The sequence below is a fragment of the Vanessa atalanta genome, chromosome 20, assembly GCF_905147765.1.
Source record: "Vanessa atalanta chromosome 20, ilVanAtal1.2, whole genome shotgun sequence".
NCBI lineage: Eukaryota > Metazoa > Arthropoda > Insecta > Lepidoptera > Nymphalidae > Vanessa > Vanessa atalanta.
Window position 1 is genome coordinate 182,284 of NC_061890.1, and position 21,718 is coordinate 204,001.

General features: G+C 32.8%; 1 protein-coding gene across 1 annotated transcript; it reads left to right on the forward strand.

Moving 5' to 3' along the window:
* The first annotated feature begins 535 nt into the window (after positions 1 to 535).
* Positions 536 to 19,972, forward strand: LOC125072136 (nose resistant to fluoxetine protein 6-like). Its single transcript, XM_047682654.1, has 13 exons — positions 536 to 574; positions 1,177 to 1,398; positions 5,769 to 5,905; positions 6,998 to 7,310; positions 9,465 to 9,576; positions 10,257 to 10,344; positions 11,355 to 11,530; positions 12,057 to 12,242; positions 14,837 to 15,016; positions 15,166 to 15,316; positions 15,621 to 15,798; positions 17,352 to 17,494; positions 19,286 to 19,972. The coding sequence occupies exons 2-13, from the start codon at positions 1,341 to 1,343 to the stop codon at positions 19,394 to 19,396; spliced, it is 1,833 nt and encodes a 610-aa protein (XP_047538610.1). The 5' UTR covers positions 536 to 574; positions 1,177 to 1,340; the 3' UTR covers positions 19,397 to 19,972.
* The last annotated feature ends 1,746 nt before the right edge of the window (positions 19,973 to 21,718 follow it).

Genomic DNA, 21,718 nt, shown 5'->3' on the forward strand with positions numbered 1-21,718 from the left:
AATGACATTTATACTGCCGAGCCTGTTGTTCACAAATTTACGCTAGAACATTAGATAACAACAAAACATTATCAATGGCTTTATTGTTTCTCAATTTAAACTAAATTATAAAAATATACAACTCGTTATTAAACTAAGTCAAAACAATACCGGAAACCTATTTGTATTACATATGAAGCGAACTTGTTCAGTTTTTTCTGATACGCGTACGAAGGTACAAACGTACAAAATACAATTCCACTTATCTTCGTTGCAAAAAAGTAAAGAACAAGTATTTTAAAAATAATTTTGCCATTCGCGATGTCCGTTACACTCTGTAGGAAAGTACAATGTATCAGTTACGCTGAGTCCTTGCCCTCGACACCGGCATTTTTTAAATTCTATTACGAAGGTGGTATTTGTTTTGCGCTTTTATATTTTATTGTTGTAATGGTTGGTCAAATTACCATATTGTATTATAATTTACTGTTTGATGATACTTATTTTACATTTCGCCGAACGTTTCGCCAGAATCGGGCCCGACGTGGTCACGAGCTGACCATATTTACCACTATAACGTGATTCTTTGAAAGACGTAAGTATTCGATTTTTTTAGAATAGCACCTCAATCAAGTATTCATCGCTTGTTGATAAAAACAATAAATGATTTACCTTCACTCTTCTGGATTCATTTGTCGTTTTTTGTCTAATTAGTTGAGCTGGACACTGGATGTAATTAAATAGATTTCATTAAAGCCTAATTAATCTTATTTATAATATATAAATGTTTAGATACATATAGTTTTAATATCACATTGTTATGAATAAATAAAATCAACGGCTGAATATACCTTCAGTTGAGTCACGCAAAAACCAAGCGATTGGTTCGAAAGATCGCGAAGATCTACGTTAATCTTAAAAGCCGGTCATTTGAGAGTGGCTCGCGCGGGGAGGGTTCCTTACGATTATTTATTCTTTAGGAATTAACAGACATTTTGAATAAATCCCTGAATTTATAGATTTTTTAATGTTAGGCTTCGTATTTTAAAAGTTAGTGAATGAGAATGTTTAATTTTGGTATGTTTTCTTAAACATATTTTAATATAATTTATATTTTAAATTTCCTCTGAATCACATGTTAAATTTGTTCAATTACGCAATATATCCGTGAGGTGGTTAACTGTGTTTGCATTTCAGTTTCAAACAGAGGCGATATTGTCAAGTTCCGTTTTGTCATCGTGTTCATGGAACCCTAATAAAGGACCGCAACTATATCATGGGCACATGCTTATAACTTGAACACAATTATATTATCACTAGTGTCTAGTAATCTGTCCGTGACTGTGGTCAGTGCCGGCGCGATGGTGTCGCGACTGTTGTGTTTCTTGTGCGTACTGGTGGCAGTTACAGGGATCACAGGTAACATTACCTCATACCATCAATTGCACATTCCCGTCAATAACACGTGCATATATATAATTTGCATTTCACCATATCACCGACATACTGTGAAATGCAAATTATAAACAATGATTGTTTTATTTATATTCGGTAAAGCAATAAATTAATGATATCGTTTACGTTTTGTATTACAGTATGGGGCCGTTGTTGCAATGTTGTTATAAAATCTTTGTTACCTATAAAAAAGTTACATTTATTTTTATTTTTTAATTGTTTAGTAATTAGTTGGTAATTTGTAATTGTCTTGTCTTTTGTAATTTGCATTTTTTATATTGTATTATTATTGTTAGTATTTTTTTTCTCCCCCTTTTTATATAACATAGTAGAAAAAAGTCGTGTTAGCTTAATAGATAAAACTGTCCTTTTCCATGCCGTAATAACTTTTCATTAAAACAAAACTTAGCTAAAAATGTAATTACCTTTATTTTTAACCTATAAATGGTGTATGTTTTGTAAGTTGTCCTTAATAATAAAATAAATAAAAATTAAATATTATTATTACTTATAAAATAATAGAATATTTGATGAGTGGGTGGTACCTACCCAGTCGGGCTTGCACAAAGCCCTACCACCAAGTAAACAATAAACGGCATCAATATAAATAAATAACATATTATTTACTAACAAATTTAATCCTTTAACATAACAATGCAAAAATATATAACAATATCAATTAACAATTTAACTTTATATATAGTAATTACTGAGACGTATAATGTCGAAGAAGTTTAGCTATTATTTTTTATTATAAGTAAATCACCATAAAATTTATCAATATAATCTTTCAGTAAGAATTTTAATTAAACACGTGCACTTTTATCGATGAGTTTCCTCCAGAAGAAGGCACTAAAGATGAATTAATGGGACGTATTTAGTATATTTCATGCGCTGGGGTTTATCAACTGCTGCTGTTATTCAATTATCGCTTGATATAATTACAATGATGATTGCTTTGTTTGTTTCATCATCTTTGTAGGAAGTACACTCTACGTGGGAAAAAAACTGCGATTGTATTTATTAGTTACTTTTAATTAATATCCAATCAATATTTTTGCACCAAAAGCGTAACGCTTTAATCTTGGCTATCAAAAATTCATTACCGTTTCTGAAAGTACTATCTCAGACCTACAAAGAACCGACAGAATTTTTTTTTTTAGAGACGTCGTAGGCGCGCTCTTTTATTCTATATTTCCATGAACACCTGCTATATTATAAAACATTATTATTATAATAACAGATGATAAATAAGTTTAATTTTATATGTTTTTTTTTTAAGAGTTAGTTTATTTTTGAGTTACTTGACGATTCTTCTTGGATGGATCTACATGTAAAACTAATGGTAACATTAGGTACAGTGGTAGGTTCATTTTTTCTAAGTTTTGGTAAGCGGACGGGAAAAGGGACTATCACCAATGTGCCATCAACTTTGGGAGTTAAGATGCTATATTCCTCGGTCCTCATAGTTAACCTGGCTCACTCACCGTTCAAAGTGGAATACAACAGTGCTACGTATTGCTATTTGGGGGTAGAATATCTGACGAGTATAATATCTGGGTGGATTCTAACCAGGCAGGCGTAGGCACAAAACCCTATCAGCTATATCGAATTCAAATTAAGTTTAATTTCCTAAATCATTCGACACTCATCTGAATTCAATAATATACTATTTGTCTCAAATATATTATATTGTGAAGTGACAAATGAATTGAAAAGATGAGAGACGATTTTGCAACCGCTCTTATTGTTAGTTTTTAAAAAAACTTCCGATTACAAATATCTGACATTGAAAGAATCTATGACGTCATTTTTTAACAAAGTGTTATAAATAATTTAATTTACAAATTATAAGACTATTCGGCAGTGCTAGTAAGAGCCCACTCGAATAGAATAAATGTAAAGTAAATGTAAATGGTTGTCATTAATACAATAAATATTTATAATGACTGTAAAGGCTCCGTGGAAGATCATCTGGGTATAACCCATTTGCCTTATCCTTGTGAACTGCGTATTGCAGCGTTCCGGTTGTGTGAGTGTGAAGTCCGTGGACCCGTTTTTAATTAAAAAAAATATATTATTTTTTTTTTAATTAAAAAATATATTATTATAGAACAAAATTAAAATATATTGAGTGAACAATAAATCAAAAAAAAGTATTCAATTAAATTCGTTGGATTTATTTTACATATATGTAAATAAAAAAAAAAAAACTATATTATTTAATTGAATCTGATAAAAACCTGTAGCTTAAATCTTGTACCGCTGCGTAATATGGTGCTCTCGTGAAGAGAGTCGCAATCGATTGCAAAATTCTGCCTTATTAGATGTGATTACCGTCGCGCATTGGATCAGTTACTGTTGGAGCTCCAAAATTCAAGAGTCAATGCTGAGTGCTATCATTTCAATAGATCGACACTTAAAAATTATGCCATAAACAGAAATGATGGTGGTGGTGATGCTGTCGATGTTGTCACCCGAATTCAGCCACGGCAGTCCATCTCGAGGGAGACCAGTCAACTACGCAGGATATTTTATAGTGCACAAGTGTGTCATAATCCTATGGGACGGTAAACCCGACAGGACCGGAAATAGTTCCGGCGCAAGATCAATGAGCTTTCCCAGTAAAAACACTCCCATCTACTCGACTCCTACTACTACGACGACTCCAGGATGTAGCTGAGAATTTTTTATTGATTCGATCTGCTGCCCTATATCTAGCCGCCAAACCAATTTGACATTGAACACAAAAATACTGTTATTATACTAATTTATGGAATTACATTATAAAGGCCAGGGTTTTTATTTTACTATTACTACAACGGAGTCGAAAACATAACCCATTAAACGTATTTACTGTCTGCATACTATTGCTATGTGGTCGTGTTGTGACTGTACTGTATAAACGCTGAGAGCTATAGTATTCCATCGTTGATGTTTATGTCATTAATAATATTATATATGAAGTAAAATACATATTACCAACATATTATACAGTAACATTAAGACATCTACAAAATTACTGTGTTGAAGTTATAAAGTTAGTCTATGAATATTCCAGAGCTTTCCCTTTGAAAAGAAAGCTTAAAGCTTAATCGGTATAACTTAATTGTAATCGACACACACGCAGTAACAATATTATAATTGATAAATATAGATACAGATTTATTTTTATCGTGATATTCTCTATCGTAATGTGCGTATAGACAAATCAGCAAACTTTTGTATAAAATTGGGCGCGATAATAGAATAACATAAGCCTCGTAGCCGGCTGCCGGTTCGAATGGCGTTTTTCTGTCAACATATTTTCAGTAGCAGCACGGCAATAGGAATCTTCCTGCCCAACTGAGTAGAGATTAAAGTCCGGTGTTTGCGCTCACACTGACATCACACCGCAGAACATCTCGGACGTTGTTTATTCCCTTGAATGGTTGCCTTCGATGAAATTTTTTAGTTCATTCATTCATCCATTAGCTGTGTTAGTGCCTACTCAAAACTATTCCAACGATTATATTATATAGCCAAGTCAAACGAAAATTTATAATTTTTATTATTGTCTGAAAACAATTATATATATAATATATAATAAATTGTAAAATATGGCATTAAAAAAAACCCGCTGAGTTTTTTTCGCCGCTTGTTCTCAGGTCCGAGGTGTTTATTTCCGAACCGTCGGTAGATTTTTTACTAATAGTCAAAAGTCATAAGGAAGTGTAACGCTTCTATATTGAATAAAGATAATGTCTCTGACGTCATTTGTTAAAAAAATATTTTTAGGAAACATCTATTATACATATATTAAATATTCATATTTCACTGAAACAATCGACTTATTATGTCAAGCATACGTGTAAATTCACAGATAAACTTGCAAAAATTATTATATTGATATGGTGGTGGTGGGTAATGGTCACTTGTCAGTAGATTTTTGTCCAAGCCCACCTCGGTGGGTACCTTTCAATCATCACATACTCTACCGCCAAGCAGATACGATAATAATACGATGCAATTGGTGTTACGATTGTACGGCGAGTAAGCCCGTGTAGCTGCAGACGCATAGGGGACATAATATCTTGGTTCCTAGTTATTTTCAATTTTGCTCTGTTTATACTTATATTATTTAATTTATACTTATATTATTGTATTTAAGTCCGTTATGTAAAACGATCTTATGTAATTTGAATAATGGCGTGGTTTATTTATAAAGTAGTCTGAATTACTGAGCCAAATTATATATATAAAAATTATATATATATAAAGAAATATAATATCGATTCCAAATTGCTAAGAAAATTTCCAATTGAATAAATTCAATTCTGGTTTATTCTTTACAGATGAGCAATACTACTCCATGCCACGGCTCTTCGAGCTGGACGACTACGATGAGTGTCAGGTCTCGCGCGGTGCCTTCTGCGTCGGCTCCTTCCACCTCTCCTCGCAGAAGTACAACCGCCTCCTCAATATGATACAGGTCATATAAGAACATACGTTATACACTCTATTCCAAGAGCAAGTCACATAAATAAACAACTTTGATTTTGACTTGACATGACAGGTCGAGTTTTGAATTTGAGTGGTTTGAATTTATTATTCCAATGATATTACTATATGTACTTGAATAGTACAATGTACGTTGAATTTGACAATGTACAAAAGTACTTGTATTATACTTACCTAGAATATATTTTGCCTTCAAAAGACTTTCGTTATTTTAATATACAAAAATCATGCGAAAATTAGTTTTCAATAAATTATAATAATAGACAACTTCCTAAACTTCATTATTTGCGTTTAATATAACACACTATAAGTCGAAATAACAAAAAATGTTGACGTAAATCGAAGGTTCTCGCCCTCATATTTTGTAAATAACTTTTATTATCTAAAAAAACATTATTAAAAATACCAAGCGTGACGGCTATGGAAACATAGGTTCAATATCGTTTTTTATTCTAATATCCTAATAATAGCATAACATGTTTTTGTTTTAATTTGTTTTATTTTTAAAATTATCTTGCAAAGTCATATACAGTGATATTGTATGATAATTTTCTATTGGTCCGTCTTAACTCAGGGCGCAGGGGGCAAACAAAAGAGCGCCGCGCATTGGGGCGCCTTGTCTATAATGGTCATAACTAGTAGTGATTTAAAAGTGTTTCTAGAAAACTAGTTGAAAGAAAATTAATTTCTTATTGATTATATTTTATTTTAAAAAATCGTGTTTAATAAACTTTAATATAATATGTTAATGATATGTATCTTCAAAACGTAATATGTTAAGTTCAACATAAGGAATTTACGGACGGTATCAGAATTCACTATCGCGAAACAGTAATTAATACCTACTTGGCACTGTAATCCGGTATGGAGGGCTATCTGGAGTACAGGCACATAGCACCCTAGATCTCGTACATGATGCCGCCATTCACAGTGTAAAGAAAGGTTAAAGTTCCAAGTTGAAATCCGTTTAGTCGTTACGCAGACAAAAAAAACGTGAAACAATTAACTCGTAGCCCATCCGCATGCATGACGCTTTAATATTAAGAAAGGATCAATCTTACAGACCGTCTCTGAAGACAAGCACAAGTTCAACCACACGGTCATCCACCGTGGCTACTGCGTGACCACGACTTGCGCTCACATCTCTGGCGAATTCCTCCCTGAGATTTTTGAAGAGTGTGTCCACAACCTCACGAAAACGAAATACAAGTTGGACGCGAAACTCCTCAACTTGGACAACTGCAAGACCAGCACGAGTCCGCCTAAAATGCCTTTGGATGTATATGACCTCATATTCGCGAGTATCACTGGCCTCATATTAATAGCCAATATAGTTGGGACAGCATATGAACTACTCCGTAGCTCGGACGATAAACGTATGTTTTTGTTTATATTTTTATAGTTATAAGTAAAACCATTCTCACGTAACACTTTTAAAAAACAATCACTAACAAAGATAAATTACGTTATCTTCTGTATTCTACACAATGATATTATGATATTAGTGTTATAGTGATATCGGATTCACCTAAATAAATTCATGTATTTTAGCAAACTTATTAATTTATATGGCGGGGCGAAATTTCCTTCCTAAATTTAAACTATTTAACACGTTCAGTGCCTTAACGGATCACATAACACATTAGGGTCGTTAGCTGCAGTCTGAAATAACGTGTTCTGCAACAATGCCACGGTCTGAATCGACTTAAGATTTAATAGACACTAAATATTGTAACAATTTTTTAATTTTTATTTTTAAAATATTTCGAGATATATAAGTTGAAAAATAATTCTCTAAGAGTAAAAAAAATTTTTTATTTCTGAATTAAACAGACGATTAACTCAATATGGTTAGGCTTAGGAGGAATGTTCACGATGTGTACTCTTTAAACCATGACATGTTCGAGTAATCCTATATACGTCAGCCGACCCGCGAAAACACGGAAATGCAACACATTTAATGGCATCGTTACCTACATTACTTTGCTATTCGTGACTTGAATTAATTTAATTGAAATGTTACATTTATGAAAATTAAAATTATAATAATATGTGGTAATGGGATAATAGACACTGTTAAAAAAAAAATTATAGTTTTGCTCAGCGGAATATTTTTTGTTCCTATTACATTTGAATGAAAATTTATAATCAAGATTTATTTTTTATAAAAAAAAAAAAAAAAACAAATAAAAACAGACAATGAATTGAATGTACCTGATGTTTAATTATTTATTTGTCGTTTTTATTTGTTACGTCAAGCTTACAACATCTGCTTAGTAATTATTAGCATTATGCGATTGTATTTTACTGTCAATTTATTGTTATTAATCCTAGAACACGCAACTGAAGCATGAAGATTGATCTCTACTTAATAATGATATGCATAATAATTTTTTTTCCTCTTACAATAACATAAAATACACTTAAGGTTGAGACCAAATTTTAAGAATGAAAACACTTGTGTGGAATTACTCGCTCCTCCATTACTCAAATTACAAAAATAATATTTAAAACTATAAGTATTGACTTATATTAGACTTATTAACAATAACAATAAAATTATGATCTAGTAGTATGTTATTGTTTATTAAACTACACGATTATGAGTTCATGCATTTTTATATCTCACTGGCTGTATAAATACAAATCAAAAAAATACTTAAAATTTTCATTTGTAAACTTTAAAAAATATACAAATGTAAATACACACTGGCTATGTATTTAATTTAAGAATAAGTACTGAGTTTCTTGCCGATCTTCTCGGTAGAATCTATAACCCGACCTGGTGATACCAATTTTTTATAATATAGGTTCACGGACGATCAACACCTGATGATAAGCGATCGCCACCACCCAAAGACATTTTCGCGAATGAATAACATTTTTTTTACATCGCCAATGCGCCACGTTTGTAACTAGGATGTCCACTGGCTCACTCGTCGGCCAGTCGCAGTCAAGAAAAAAAATCATTTTTCAAACGCTAGTATTATGCAGATATTAAGAAATAACTCGTCCTTTGAAAAAATATGTTAGGTTTATGATAATAATCAGACTATAACATCATGTCGTCGAGGAAGTGAGAATAATATTATGACTGCATCGATACCATCGCAAGGAACGGTACTTGGCTTGGACTCCGTCAGACGTCCGCGTTCAGTTATTTTTATTGTTGTAAGACTATATCATATATACATATTATATCTATCATATAAAAAACTATCCTGACTTAAAAAATAATCCAACGAAAGAGATTAACCTTTTAATTTTATAAGTGGTAAAATAAATCATTGATTGTGTCACGCATATTTATTGTGTCACGCATATTTTTCAATACCTTTGCTAATTGGGTTAGATACTAAAATTCAATTGTGACGAGTGCGTTTCAACAAAATATTTCAAACGAAATTAAATTCACTCATTAGCTATTATTACAGACAAGCTGAAGGCTGAACAACTGTATCGAGTGATCTTTATCTCTAATGCATGATTTTTTTTGCTTGTTTAAAATACATTTTATTTAATTTTCATAGCAAATCGCTTCCTGATCGCGTGGTCGCTGATAAGTAACTGGAGGCGGCTGACGGCTAACTATGACAAGGCAGACTCCCGGTTCGATGCGCTCATGCCGGTGCATGGAATGAAGTAAGACAATATTATAATATATGATAATAATGTCGTTATGACCAACTTGCACACGACAGCCAATCTCAAGGGAGACAAGCCAACTATGCAGGACAACATAGAAAAAAAAAGAAGAGAGTAAGTGAGTTACCTATGGGTGCGCCTCTATTTCCTTACTCTCATAATCCGCTGAGACCAACATCCGATACGACAGGGGCGTAGGACCAACTGTTTTACGTGCTCTCCGGGGCACGGGATTTTATACAAATCTAACTTCTCGACTCTCTAAATCTCGTATCTGATGACAATACTGATAAATAATGGAAAATTACTTAAATGGGCATTATAATTACCAAGTGTTTTAGAATAAAAAACAATTGCTGGGTAAATAAATTGTTACTGTTTGGATGTTATCGCCTCTGGTACTTAACCAGTTATGGTTATTACGTTTTTTTATGAACAGAATGAGTTATTAATTAAATTAAAATAATAATATCTTTATTAATTAATGAGGAGATTTTTTTTGTAAATTCAAACTGAAAAAACTGCTAAGCAGATATACATAAAACTTAAACCCGAAGTCGCAGTGCGCATCGGAGAAGATTTTATAATATAATATTAGTGTGTACGCTTTTTCTTTCATTAAGACTGATGGCTTTCAAGTTCTTGTAATTAATGTAATTATTTTGTTTTGTTTGCAGAGCGATCACACTCATTTTAGTGATTCTAGCGCACTCGATCATAGCCCATCACATGACGTATATACACAACCCACAGTTCCTGGAAAAGGTAAGATATTGCGTGATATCAACTTTATAATTAGATATTTAAGTACGTCACACTCGTATGTATGACGTATTTAAATATCAAATTAGCTTAAATAGCTGTATCTGAGGATGATTAATGATAATTTAAAATCCATTTTGAATACAGCAGTCAATATCCTTCTTCTTTCTGAGTAATAAATATAATTGAAGGTTCGTATTGTTTTCCCTCGCGTTTCTTAACCATTCGTCAGATCGTGATGAAGCTTTTGGTGAGGTATTCTGCGGACGCATGCCAAGGTTAATTTGTTCTTTGAAATAAACGTTTAATATAGACCCTTATTCTACCCGAAGCCGACAGCACGGGCAGCTTGTTAAATTATCTTAAGATAAGATATAAATTGTTGATTTATATCGTTAGTGGCAAGGGAAAAAGGCTAAAGCGCCAAAACTTTTGAATGAGTTTTAATGTTAAGTAATCAAACCTCATTTCTCAAACCTACTATTCTGGCTTTTCTGCTTTGCCTCCTCTCCACTGACCATAAGTAATGAATACTTTCTATTATATTACTTACTGAGAGCGAGTATCAACAGTTGAAGATACTCGCTCTCAGTAAGTCTTGTCTTTTGGTGGTCAGTACTGTGGTCGTGTCTGATTGCCACCATATCAGAATATAAGAGTAACGATAAATGCATGAAGATACCTATATTCCATTTATTCTATTCCACGGATCGTTTGCTCATATTTTGTGTAATACATACTCGTATGGTAGGACAAAAAGTTATCGCGCGAAACAAACGTTTTACATATAAATGATTCCTACAATCGTTATTATATTAATATTAATTTAAGCAATTAAATTTTTTCCATCTCAGAAATACCTATTTAAACTATTGTAATTTTGAATGTTATTACTTAAATGAATACCTACTAAATCATTATTAAAAATGAAAATAAATCAATTTATTTTATTCAGTGGTGCTTGTCCTTGTCAATTTAAAATTTATAATTAATCAAGAATGTAAATTACACAGGGAATTACCCATCCCCTATCAATACTCCTTTACAACGGGACCACTGTGGTCCAGATCTTCATCATCCTGTCGTCCTTCCTGCTGGCCTATAATGTGATGCTATCGCTGGATACTGATCCCAAGAAGCAACTGAACTTCCAAATATGGTGGCAGATGATACTCCACAGGATCGTGAGGTAGGACGCATACAGTAAAATGTTGCATCAACAATTGCATACGTACATGGGTGTTATATTATTACTCATTCTTTCATTTGTATCTTTGTTGTATATATTCGTCAAATATATATAAAATAAAGAATGGGATAAAACAAATAAATATCAGTTACATTTTATATATCTGAAACACAATAATTAAAAGTAGTATAGACACCTGTAAATATCGTTCCGACTGTTGGGACTTCCTGACCTGACCTCCCGAAAGAAACATTTTGGACTTTATGCCACCGTGCATTTAAACTACGTACTGGTGTATAAATGTATCATCTTCACCGTCCTCTACGAGATGCCATATAGTACGTAAAAGTCTGTCTGCGATTGACCCCGTCTTTGGCTGCAGTAATCATGTACTACCCAATAGATCGTCTCTGTTCTATCTAACAAATCTAATGATCATCTCGTTTGTTAATTTTTAATAGAGTTAAAAACAGTGTAAAAATCTTATTCTCCTGATCTTACATTTCAAGGATATTTTCTTTTCCAGGATAATGCCATTGAACATGTTCGTGATCGGTCTGACTGCAACGTGGTGGCGCTTCTCGAGCGACGGTCCGCTCTGGTCCTCGCTGGTGGAGGCGGAGAGCGCTCGCTGCCGTCGCAAGTGGTGGACGAATATACTCTTCATTAACAACCTCGTCGGCCCTGATGATAGGTGCCTGATACAGACTTGGTGAGTTACAGACGTGTGAAATATAAATGTGAGTTTAAAAGTATTCATCTTTTTTGTACTAATAACTATTACTATTTATTCGTCCTCCATAAGAAGACGAAACTTCAAACAAACTTAGTACATTGTAGTCACGCTAAGTTATGTTGGTAAAACCTGTGACTTTGATGTTGATAGGAATGAATCTGATGGTAGGGAAATAAACTAATCTTAACGGGAGTTGGGTTAAATTATATAAATGCGAAGAACTGTTTCATATATTACACACTCATCATATTTTATCATATCATAAAATGTGTGTGTATGTGTGTGTATTATTCCGATAATAACCACCCAGGAACAGTAGTTATTTATTTTTCCATGTGACATACAACTTCAATTATATATTATATACAATAAAATATTTACAACATGCTGCATGATAATAAACTACAAGCATTTTATTAGTATAATATTGTGTGTAAAATGCCTTACTGATTTCCTTAATATCCGATTAATGTATTGTGCACATTCAGCGCCAGATTTAATAATAAGAAGAGGGTGACATTTAAAAGTCAAGTCGAAAGCACCTATAATATAACATGCGTGTACAAATTAGTTCGGTCTTTTTTAATAAGTTTCATATATATAGTATATATATATATATATACCAAAGCTATCTTATAGAATTTTGAGTTTGAAAACATGACAACATGTAGCAAAACATGTTTTTGCTCGTTATTCGAAAATTGACTCCTTAATTTAAGCGTAATTATCGCAATAACTTATGGGCCGCCTAACCAAGTAAAGCGACCTGACCCTGACGCCTGGCTATTGTCGTGCCAGTACAATCTTTAGACTTCATTGGAGGGATAAATATAAATATTAGTACTACTATACTCTAAACTATCTCCTCTTCCATACCGAACGAAAACTCGAGATCCTGAACAAGGTGCGGTATTATTCACGCCACAACAACTGTATTGTTGTACAAACCTGTGTCCTGTTGCGGTCTAGCGTTGAATATTGATCTCACCTTTAATATAGCTAAGTACTTAATGGCGGCCTTGAATCGGTTGCTGCGATTGTCCGATGTCCGCATTAATGGTGACGTTAAAGTCACAAACACCCTCGAACCTTTACAATTGCGTCGAGAGATAGCGGCGCTAAGTGCTTTCTATCGACTGTTTCATGGGGAGTGGTATGAGGAATTATTCTCTCTAATTTCTGCTTCCCCTTTTCTTCAAAGTCTACGGGTGTTGCCTCTTGATATCAAGACGATTGTGAACGATTAATATTTCTTACAGTGCGAATAACTATGGGCGCAGGTAACCACTTTCCAGCAGGAGGCCCAAATAAAAAAGAAAACACAACCGACACGCTTCGAATGATATTCTGGCCATCAAAAACAGGCAGTGGAGTAACTTGAATAATTAAGTTCCAACTTATCTTTTAAAGCTGCCAGTCTGTCTCAGACTCAAACTCAAATTCCTTTATTCAATATAGAAGCATTATACTTACTTATTGATAGTCAAATTAAAAACTACCACCGGTTCGGAAAAGGTAACACCCTGATCTGAGAAGAACCGGCGAAAGAAACTCAGTCTATTTTATAGATAATGAGAAAGACCAAAAACAGACCAACGGTACCAATCTTTTTGGAATGAGTTATACGTCATAGTATTCCCTGTATAAGTTCATTAATTTATTTATTATTTTAAAAATTATTTTAATTTATATATATATATATATAAAGCAGTCAATTTTGAGATCGTAAAGGTTGAAGTATTTTATTATTATTGACATTTTAATGTTTTAAAATGCAAAACAAAATCGAAGTGGTTTTGACCGGTTCACAGAAGGGTACTCTCCAAGAGTTCGGAAAAAAAATTAAGGTTTATTATTATAATTTTACAGTAAAGTGAAATAACATAAATAAATGTCGCACGGCTACATTTTTATTTTACCCTTAACAGGCCGGCGTTTGACCGTTGTCTTGCCTGATGTTAACCATCGATCTTCGATGTAGCACGCTTGCCTAGGCTTAAAGAGTTATTTAATTATTCAATCCATCCCGAACCGGCTTTACATGTAATATAGTAAAATCACCAAATAAAAGTACTTAAAATAATCGTATCACGACTTATTACGTTTTTTTTTTTAATTCTAACTTATGCTAAGCAGAACTAATATAAGAAAGTATCAATTCTTTTTTGAACCTATTTACATTGCGAAGACTTATTATTGAAGAAATTTATAGACAGTAATATAACTTCGCACTTCGACCGTTTTAATGTTGTTTGTTTAATAACACATTGTAATACAACCTTGGGAACTATATAAGATGTTAATGTAGCGGCAGCGACATATACTGGAACACCACAATACTAAGTTTTAGTGTGTGGCGGAAGAGTATTTGATGACTAGCGATGAGCTACTTTAAGGTTTGAGATCTCAAAGCGGACCTTTAGTGTCCCAATCCTAGTTTGAACACTCCGGTGATTAGTCATTTAGGTTTTATCACAACAAATTTACAGTTCCACAGACTAAAGTTTTAAAATAGTCTGGGTTGAAACTATGGCGAGGAACTGTATGTTTATATACTTTTTTGTTTTCAGGTTTCTCGCAGTTGACATGCAACTCTACGTAATAACCTCTCTGCTACTGATATTCTTGGCACGAAAACCGCAAATCGCGATCAAAATTCTGGCAAGCCTGTTTGTGATCGCTATAATCGCCAACTACTACTTGGCGTACTACTTGGATCTGAAGTCTATTCTCTTCATTGCTCGTCCCGAGTGAGTCATTGTTTATTTCATGTACCTTGGAAGCTGAAAGTCCCTTGTGCTTGTAGTCACACTGGCTTTTCGTAATAATAAATCTATCAAATATATATAGACAAGTTGTTTTAAACTTTTTTGATTAAGAAAATGTTATACGAATGTAGACTCATCCGAGCACAATACACCGGAGTGCCGTCGTTTAACTGGCAGTATGCGGCGGCGTGGGGGAGCCTGCCCGCCGCGCTGCTCGGCCTGCTGCTCGCGTTCCTGCTCCGTGCCCTCACCACGAGTGGCTACCAGCTCCAACAGAACAAAGTACGTATGTACGTACGTACGTACGCTTCAACAGGTAACTGATGAAAGACGTTTGAGAAGAAAATCTGATCACCAGTAGTCTTGCAGAAAGAACTCTTTTAAACACCTTCTGATGATTTTTCGTTTTATTTTCTATTTGCTATGTACAACATTTTTGTGCAAAATCAAGCAAATTTTTGGAATTAAACACATAAAATTAGTCACTCAGGCGCTGATTTGCAGCAAAAATAATAAAGCCTTTTTTGGAATATGTAAATTCACTATTGCAATGTGTTATCGGCTAATATCATAATCAACGTTGTAGTGCTACCGCGTGCTGTACCGCTTGTCTGTGCCGAGTATTCTGCTGTGGATAATGTGCGGGTACTTCGTCAGGGACTCGTCTTCGAAGACCTTAGTCACGCTCTACACGGCGGTCGAGCGGCCCGGCTTCTCCATCATCATGGTCACGGCCATGTTAGGATTCTTCTTAAAAATTGATCGTGAGTATACTCCTTTTAGCTATTTATAATTTGTGACTGACTTCAACTAACATTGTATAACCCGAGCAGGTTTTGTAATTCGAATTTCATAAAATTCATTTCAGAAATTCGATCTATGGGTCAATTGAAGTTAAAGGACTAAAATGTCCAATTAATTAAAAAGACTCAACAGAAAAACTTGATGGAATTGTTTACATCTGATGTAGGTAACTATTACTTACAAAATCATAACACAAACTATTAAATTTTATAACAACATTGTGTAACAAATGGATCAGGAAAATAAATAATTATACCAAGGTCAGATTCAGCGTTGTATGAGATGAATCAGAAATCAGAATGCATGATTTTAAATTAACGTAAACATGTAAATCGGTTTCCAATCAACGAAGATATAGATGACCAATTGACCATATATAAACATATATATACATAAACATAAAATCAAATTAATCTTTGTTTTGTTGCAATCGGTCAAAATGAAAACATTACAAACTTTGATTCACTTATTAAACTACATCAAGTGTTTATGTTTACAAAAGATATATCTGATTCGATAACGATCTGAAACGATAAACAAAACGAGAAACGCCGGTTTAAATTCCTGGTTAATCCCTCGGGTTTGCTTGCTTTTTAGTTTTTTTATCAACTTTTAGTATATAATGTAACTTACATACTTAACTTACTAATAACTTTCATCCCTTGTACACTGAATAATATGGGTATATAGTATATCACAAAATAATCTTCTTTAAAATAAAATAAAGCTTTTGGAAAGTTTTTTATAATACGAATACAATAATCTCATAATTATTATAAAGACACGTTATGTCAATGCATTAATCGTTATCGAGATCAATTTCTATATTTTCCACTTAATAAAAGTCCCACATAAGTCCAAGGATTTTATACGAACTCATTAATATTTTGCGGTTTGATTGCTTGCCGATGACGTTGGACCAGGTGGGTCCAACGTCATCGGCTAGATATGATTCATGTAACTTATTTTTAAAACCCTTTAAGTATAACACCTTAAAATATGGAATTTCCTAATTGTTTTAAATTAAGTGATTCATGATAAATTCCTCGTCCAATATGAAAGTAAATACAAATAAAAAAAATGTAGAACTTGAGTTAATTGCACTTACATATATTCACTCTGACCAGTAAATATATTTAAAGCTCATGTTAAAAAAATATTAATAAATAATGCGTACTTCTGTATGAGATTATATTTATGACAAAATAACCTAGATCAAGATAAAAAGAAGCACAAATTAAACCCAGGAAAATTCGGCGCTACCCGGGCTTCTTTGCAATCGTCGATTGAGATACACAGATGTTCATCTCGGCTAGACGGAAATAAGAAATATAGAACATCAACTTTAAGTTTAGTTTATTTGATTTTAACACCATATTCACTCGTAGACACTTATATTGATACTGTAAGAAAATAAACAAACTCGCCATCTATTGCTCTGAGATGTAATGTCATTTCTGTAATAACACTGATCCAAACAGCAGACAACAACACATTCAACTTTATTTTCTAGGTATTTACTGGCAGGTGTTGACCTGGCGGATATGGCAGATCCTCGGCCGAATGTCGCTGTCCGTACTCCTCGTGCACTGGTGCTACAACCTGACATTCCTCGCTATCAAGACGAACCTCGCACGTGTATCGGTGTTTGAAATTGTAAGTATAAATGTTTTATTTATAAAAGTAATTAACGAAAATATTAAAAAGACAACTGAATCATTTTCAGAGAAAGCGAAAAAAATTAGCCTCTAAACCTCATCGACTACTAACGAACAGTCAGATTAATTAATATGACATCGATCAACGTATCAGTAACCAAAGCTAGTTCAATTTGTTAATCCTTTTTCTCGGCCGCTAATGATTGTTTTGCTTTGATTGTTATTTGATGGAGTTTTCCTAAGCATGTTTTCCCTGCCGAATACGAGATGAATTGAGTAAAGCTAGAATGCTTTACTCAATTCATCTCGTAGATCGTTGAGTTTTTGCAAATTTCAGTATAATTTTATCTGCATTGAAATAGTAATAAAATATATTTGTACCCTTATACCCTTCACTCCTTTTAAGATTACCTACAGCATCGCATATTTTCATTGAAAGACTAATGTTGTTGTATACTATGTGCTATAAAGTAATAATATCAGTGGTGATGTCGCCACAAATCCTACAGATCATTTTTACAAGTCCTACTTACATAACTTGTCAAAATCAGCTGAGTCGTTGAGGTGCGTAATATTCGTGCAAATTTGGTAAATTAGCCTTGTCGATGCCATAGTTGGACAAACGTTGGTCCAAAATTTAATCGTTTATAAATAAAAATTACTATGACTCAAATAAATTTTGAAATGTTTAATAGATGTTTTTCTAACATCTTAAGAAGAATATTACTACTAAATGAATCGATAGTGTTCATAAAAAGATTATTCAGCCTTTTATTATTTGTACTTTATGTATTTGCGAGTATGCTTCTCTTTTTAGGTAATGTTCATATTTTTTAAGTGTATGTTGAACCCTAAGATTGTCTGGAAGAAAGATGTATTAAGCGACAAAGCCGCTTTATTGCACGATTACCAAAAAAGAAAGTGTAATATTATCAGGCTATCTGATTTATATGTCAGTTTCTTTATCCTGCAATAAATTTTAAATGACTAAAAAGATTTGGATGTATGGAATTTCGTTAGAATCTGTACAACACCATGAGTGACACTGGTCATGAATACATTAATAAATTCGTTAAATCCGGACAGGCGTGTTTTTCAATATTTATAATAAAAAATAATAATTTTACAATTAATCTTTTTGTATGTGTGAAGAATTTAATAAAATAGTATCTTTATACAATAAAATAGTATATTTTACTATACGATTTGATTTTACACGTGCTGTAAGAATCGACTCTAAATTTCCGCGACATATATGCCATATATATGAATGCATTTATGAAATGCGTTGAATGCGACTGTAGTATTTTCGATGCGATTATTAAAAGCTTTTATTTAACTTCAGCTGTTAGTATGTGTATATCAAATCTTCTAACTGACTTTAAACCACAAAACCGAACCTGTAGTTGTGTGTGTGTGTGTGTATAAATCTAGTTATATTGTATTTTTTGTTTTATGATCAATTAAACTCTTGTTTATAAATAATTTTATAGATTTTATTGCAAATAAATACTATAATTACTTAAATATAATTCAGTTGGACGTCGTCGAATTCGCTGAGGCCTTAAGCGTGGCGGGCTAGGCACGACATTTGCTATAACATATGTACATGTTTTTTTTATTTTATTTTAAAATATTAAACAATACGAGAGGATTAAACTAAATCGTGAGTAACTACATGCATCGAATGTAATTGAGCCACGTGCGTCTGGTCCGCAAAAACCACAGTAGCAGCGTGGTCGGGTGGAGCTGCGAACCCTATGTAAAGTTAATTATTTCTCTGTTTCAGGGCGGACATATTTTCACTTCAATGGTTATGACGTACGTCACGTCTGTGCCACTCTACCTCATGGTGGAAATCCCGGCACAGAAGATATTACAGACGCTATATATTTCATAGCGTTCATGTAGAACTACAAGTAGTGATAATAGGATACACCAGCGTTATAATGTTTGTATTCATAATATTAGTATAAGAGATAAATATGCTGAACAACGACTAAAATAATTGTAAATATGATTTATAGAACTGTCTTTAATTACCGCCCTCTTATAACCGCCAAACATCAATTTGCATTGCTATGTAAGGGTAAGTGAGCCAGTGTATTTACAGGCACAAGAGACCTAACATCTTAGTTCCTATGTTTGGGAGCGAGTGTCGATGTACGTAATATTTGATAATTCGTTCGTTGACGCCTGTGGAAGGTTTTGACCACTTACCGATAGGCGGTCAAACTATTCATCTCCCTTTTGAACTCCACTAATCAGTTTTGTAAAATTTTGATTTATAGTTTTATTTTTAAATAATCCTCTTGACTTTTACAATATTTTCCCTTAAATATAGGAACTGAGTTTTTACTGTATAAATTTACAATTTTTTTGTATAATGTATACGTATATATGTAAATAGCTTAAGAATTAATAAAATAAGCAATGTATCGAGACCCATCCGACATAAATAGAAATAAAAATAATAACAGTATATGAACGATAAATTATAATGTAACAGTCAAAGTCTAAGATGCCATTAAAATATGTTTTATGATAAAAACTATATTTTTGTCAAAAGTTTCCTGTGTTTGTCGTCTCGTTTTGTTTCATTCGTGTTATTAATATTTAATTGTATCGAAAAAAATAGCCCATAGTATAGTAATAGGGCCCATAGTAGTTTGACAAAGTACTCGTGATAATGCCGTATATTGTATCAACTATTTATTATTTTGTTAAAATATAATTTGCCAATGCAGCTGTTGTCTGGGCGTCTCAATGAAGTATATTATATTAAAATATTTATTATTATATGCACAGAAGTAGTATGTATTTGTATTATATATATTATAAATTTTAAAAACCGTTACTGAATTGCAATCCTGTGGCAAAATAGACTAGCCTCATAAATCATAACGTAAAAGTGTATAAATTAGCCTTAATTATTATTATTATTTTAATTTTACAGCATAAATATTGTGGGATTGATAGGTATATTAATGGTGACTTTATGGCGTATATTAATAAAAACACGATAATAAAGAGCAGTTAGGTTATCATAATTATAGACATGAAATATTTTGTAAAACATGAAATATTCCCAGACTGTGATACTATATTTTAGTGTCTAATAAGGTATATCATCGAATATATAATTAAAACATGGTTCTTTGTGTTTCCATTTTATATTTCTGGAAGAATAAACCCAAACGACTGATAAAATGTATGTACCGTTTCGCTAACCTAAAATTCATCGTTTTATTATTAGGTAAGTATATGGCCCAGTGGTTAGAACGCGTGCATCTTAACCGATGATTTCGGGTTCAAACCCAGGCAGGCACCACTGAAATTTCATGTGCTTAATTTGTGTTTATTATTCATCTCGTGCTCGGCGATGAAGGAAAACATCGTGAGGAAACCTGCATGTGTCTAATTTCAACAAAATTCAGCCACATGTGTATTCCGCCAACCCGCATTGGAGCAGCGTGGTGGAATATGCTCCAAACCTTCTCCTCAAAGGGAGAGGAGGCCTTTATCCCAGCAGTGGGACAATTACGGGCTGCTTATATAAAAAAAATATATTATAGCAAAGTAAGTTTGCATTGGACGGTAGATAGACGGAAATTTTAAACGTCGTATGACTAGTACACTAAATAACAGATTACTTTCTTTTTGATCTATCGATCTTTATAATTATTTAAAATGAATGATGTGTACCATAAAACTATTACGTTTTATAAGCACTTCTGATTCATTCCGTCCAAAACGTAATGGCACTAATAAAAAGAATAAAAAATTCAGTAGTTTATTCTTGTTTAGCTATCAAATTACATACATACAACTATAATTGTAAATTCTGTAGGAGTAAAAATTATGAGAAAAAGAGCCCATTATTATTATCGAATTCAGTCAAGTAACGCCATCTATAATGGATTGCAGAAATACTCTATAAAATACTGATCCATATCGTTCCCTTTGTGTTCAAGAGATGTCGTTTTAAGAAATATGAAAGTATATAAAAAATCTCTAAGCAATCTATTTATCATCGAAAAGAAAATGTTAATAATCTTTGGATATAACATAATTTTATTAATTTATTTATACTACGATTTCTGTACCTCCTATTACATTCATATTTTTTTATTATGTTGTACTTTTCTTACTCGGTTTCTAATAAAATTTTCTTTATATTATTAATTTTTGTTTTTAAATTTTAACGAAATTCCCTCATTAA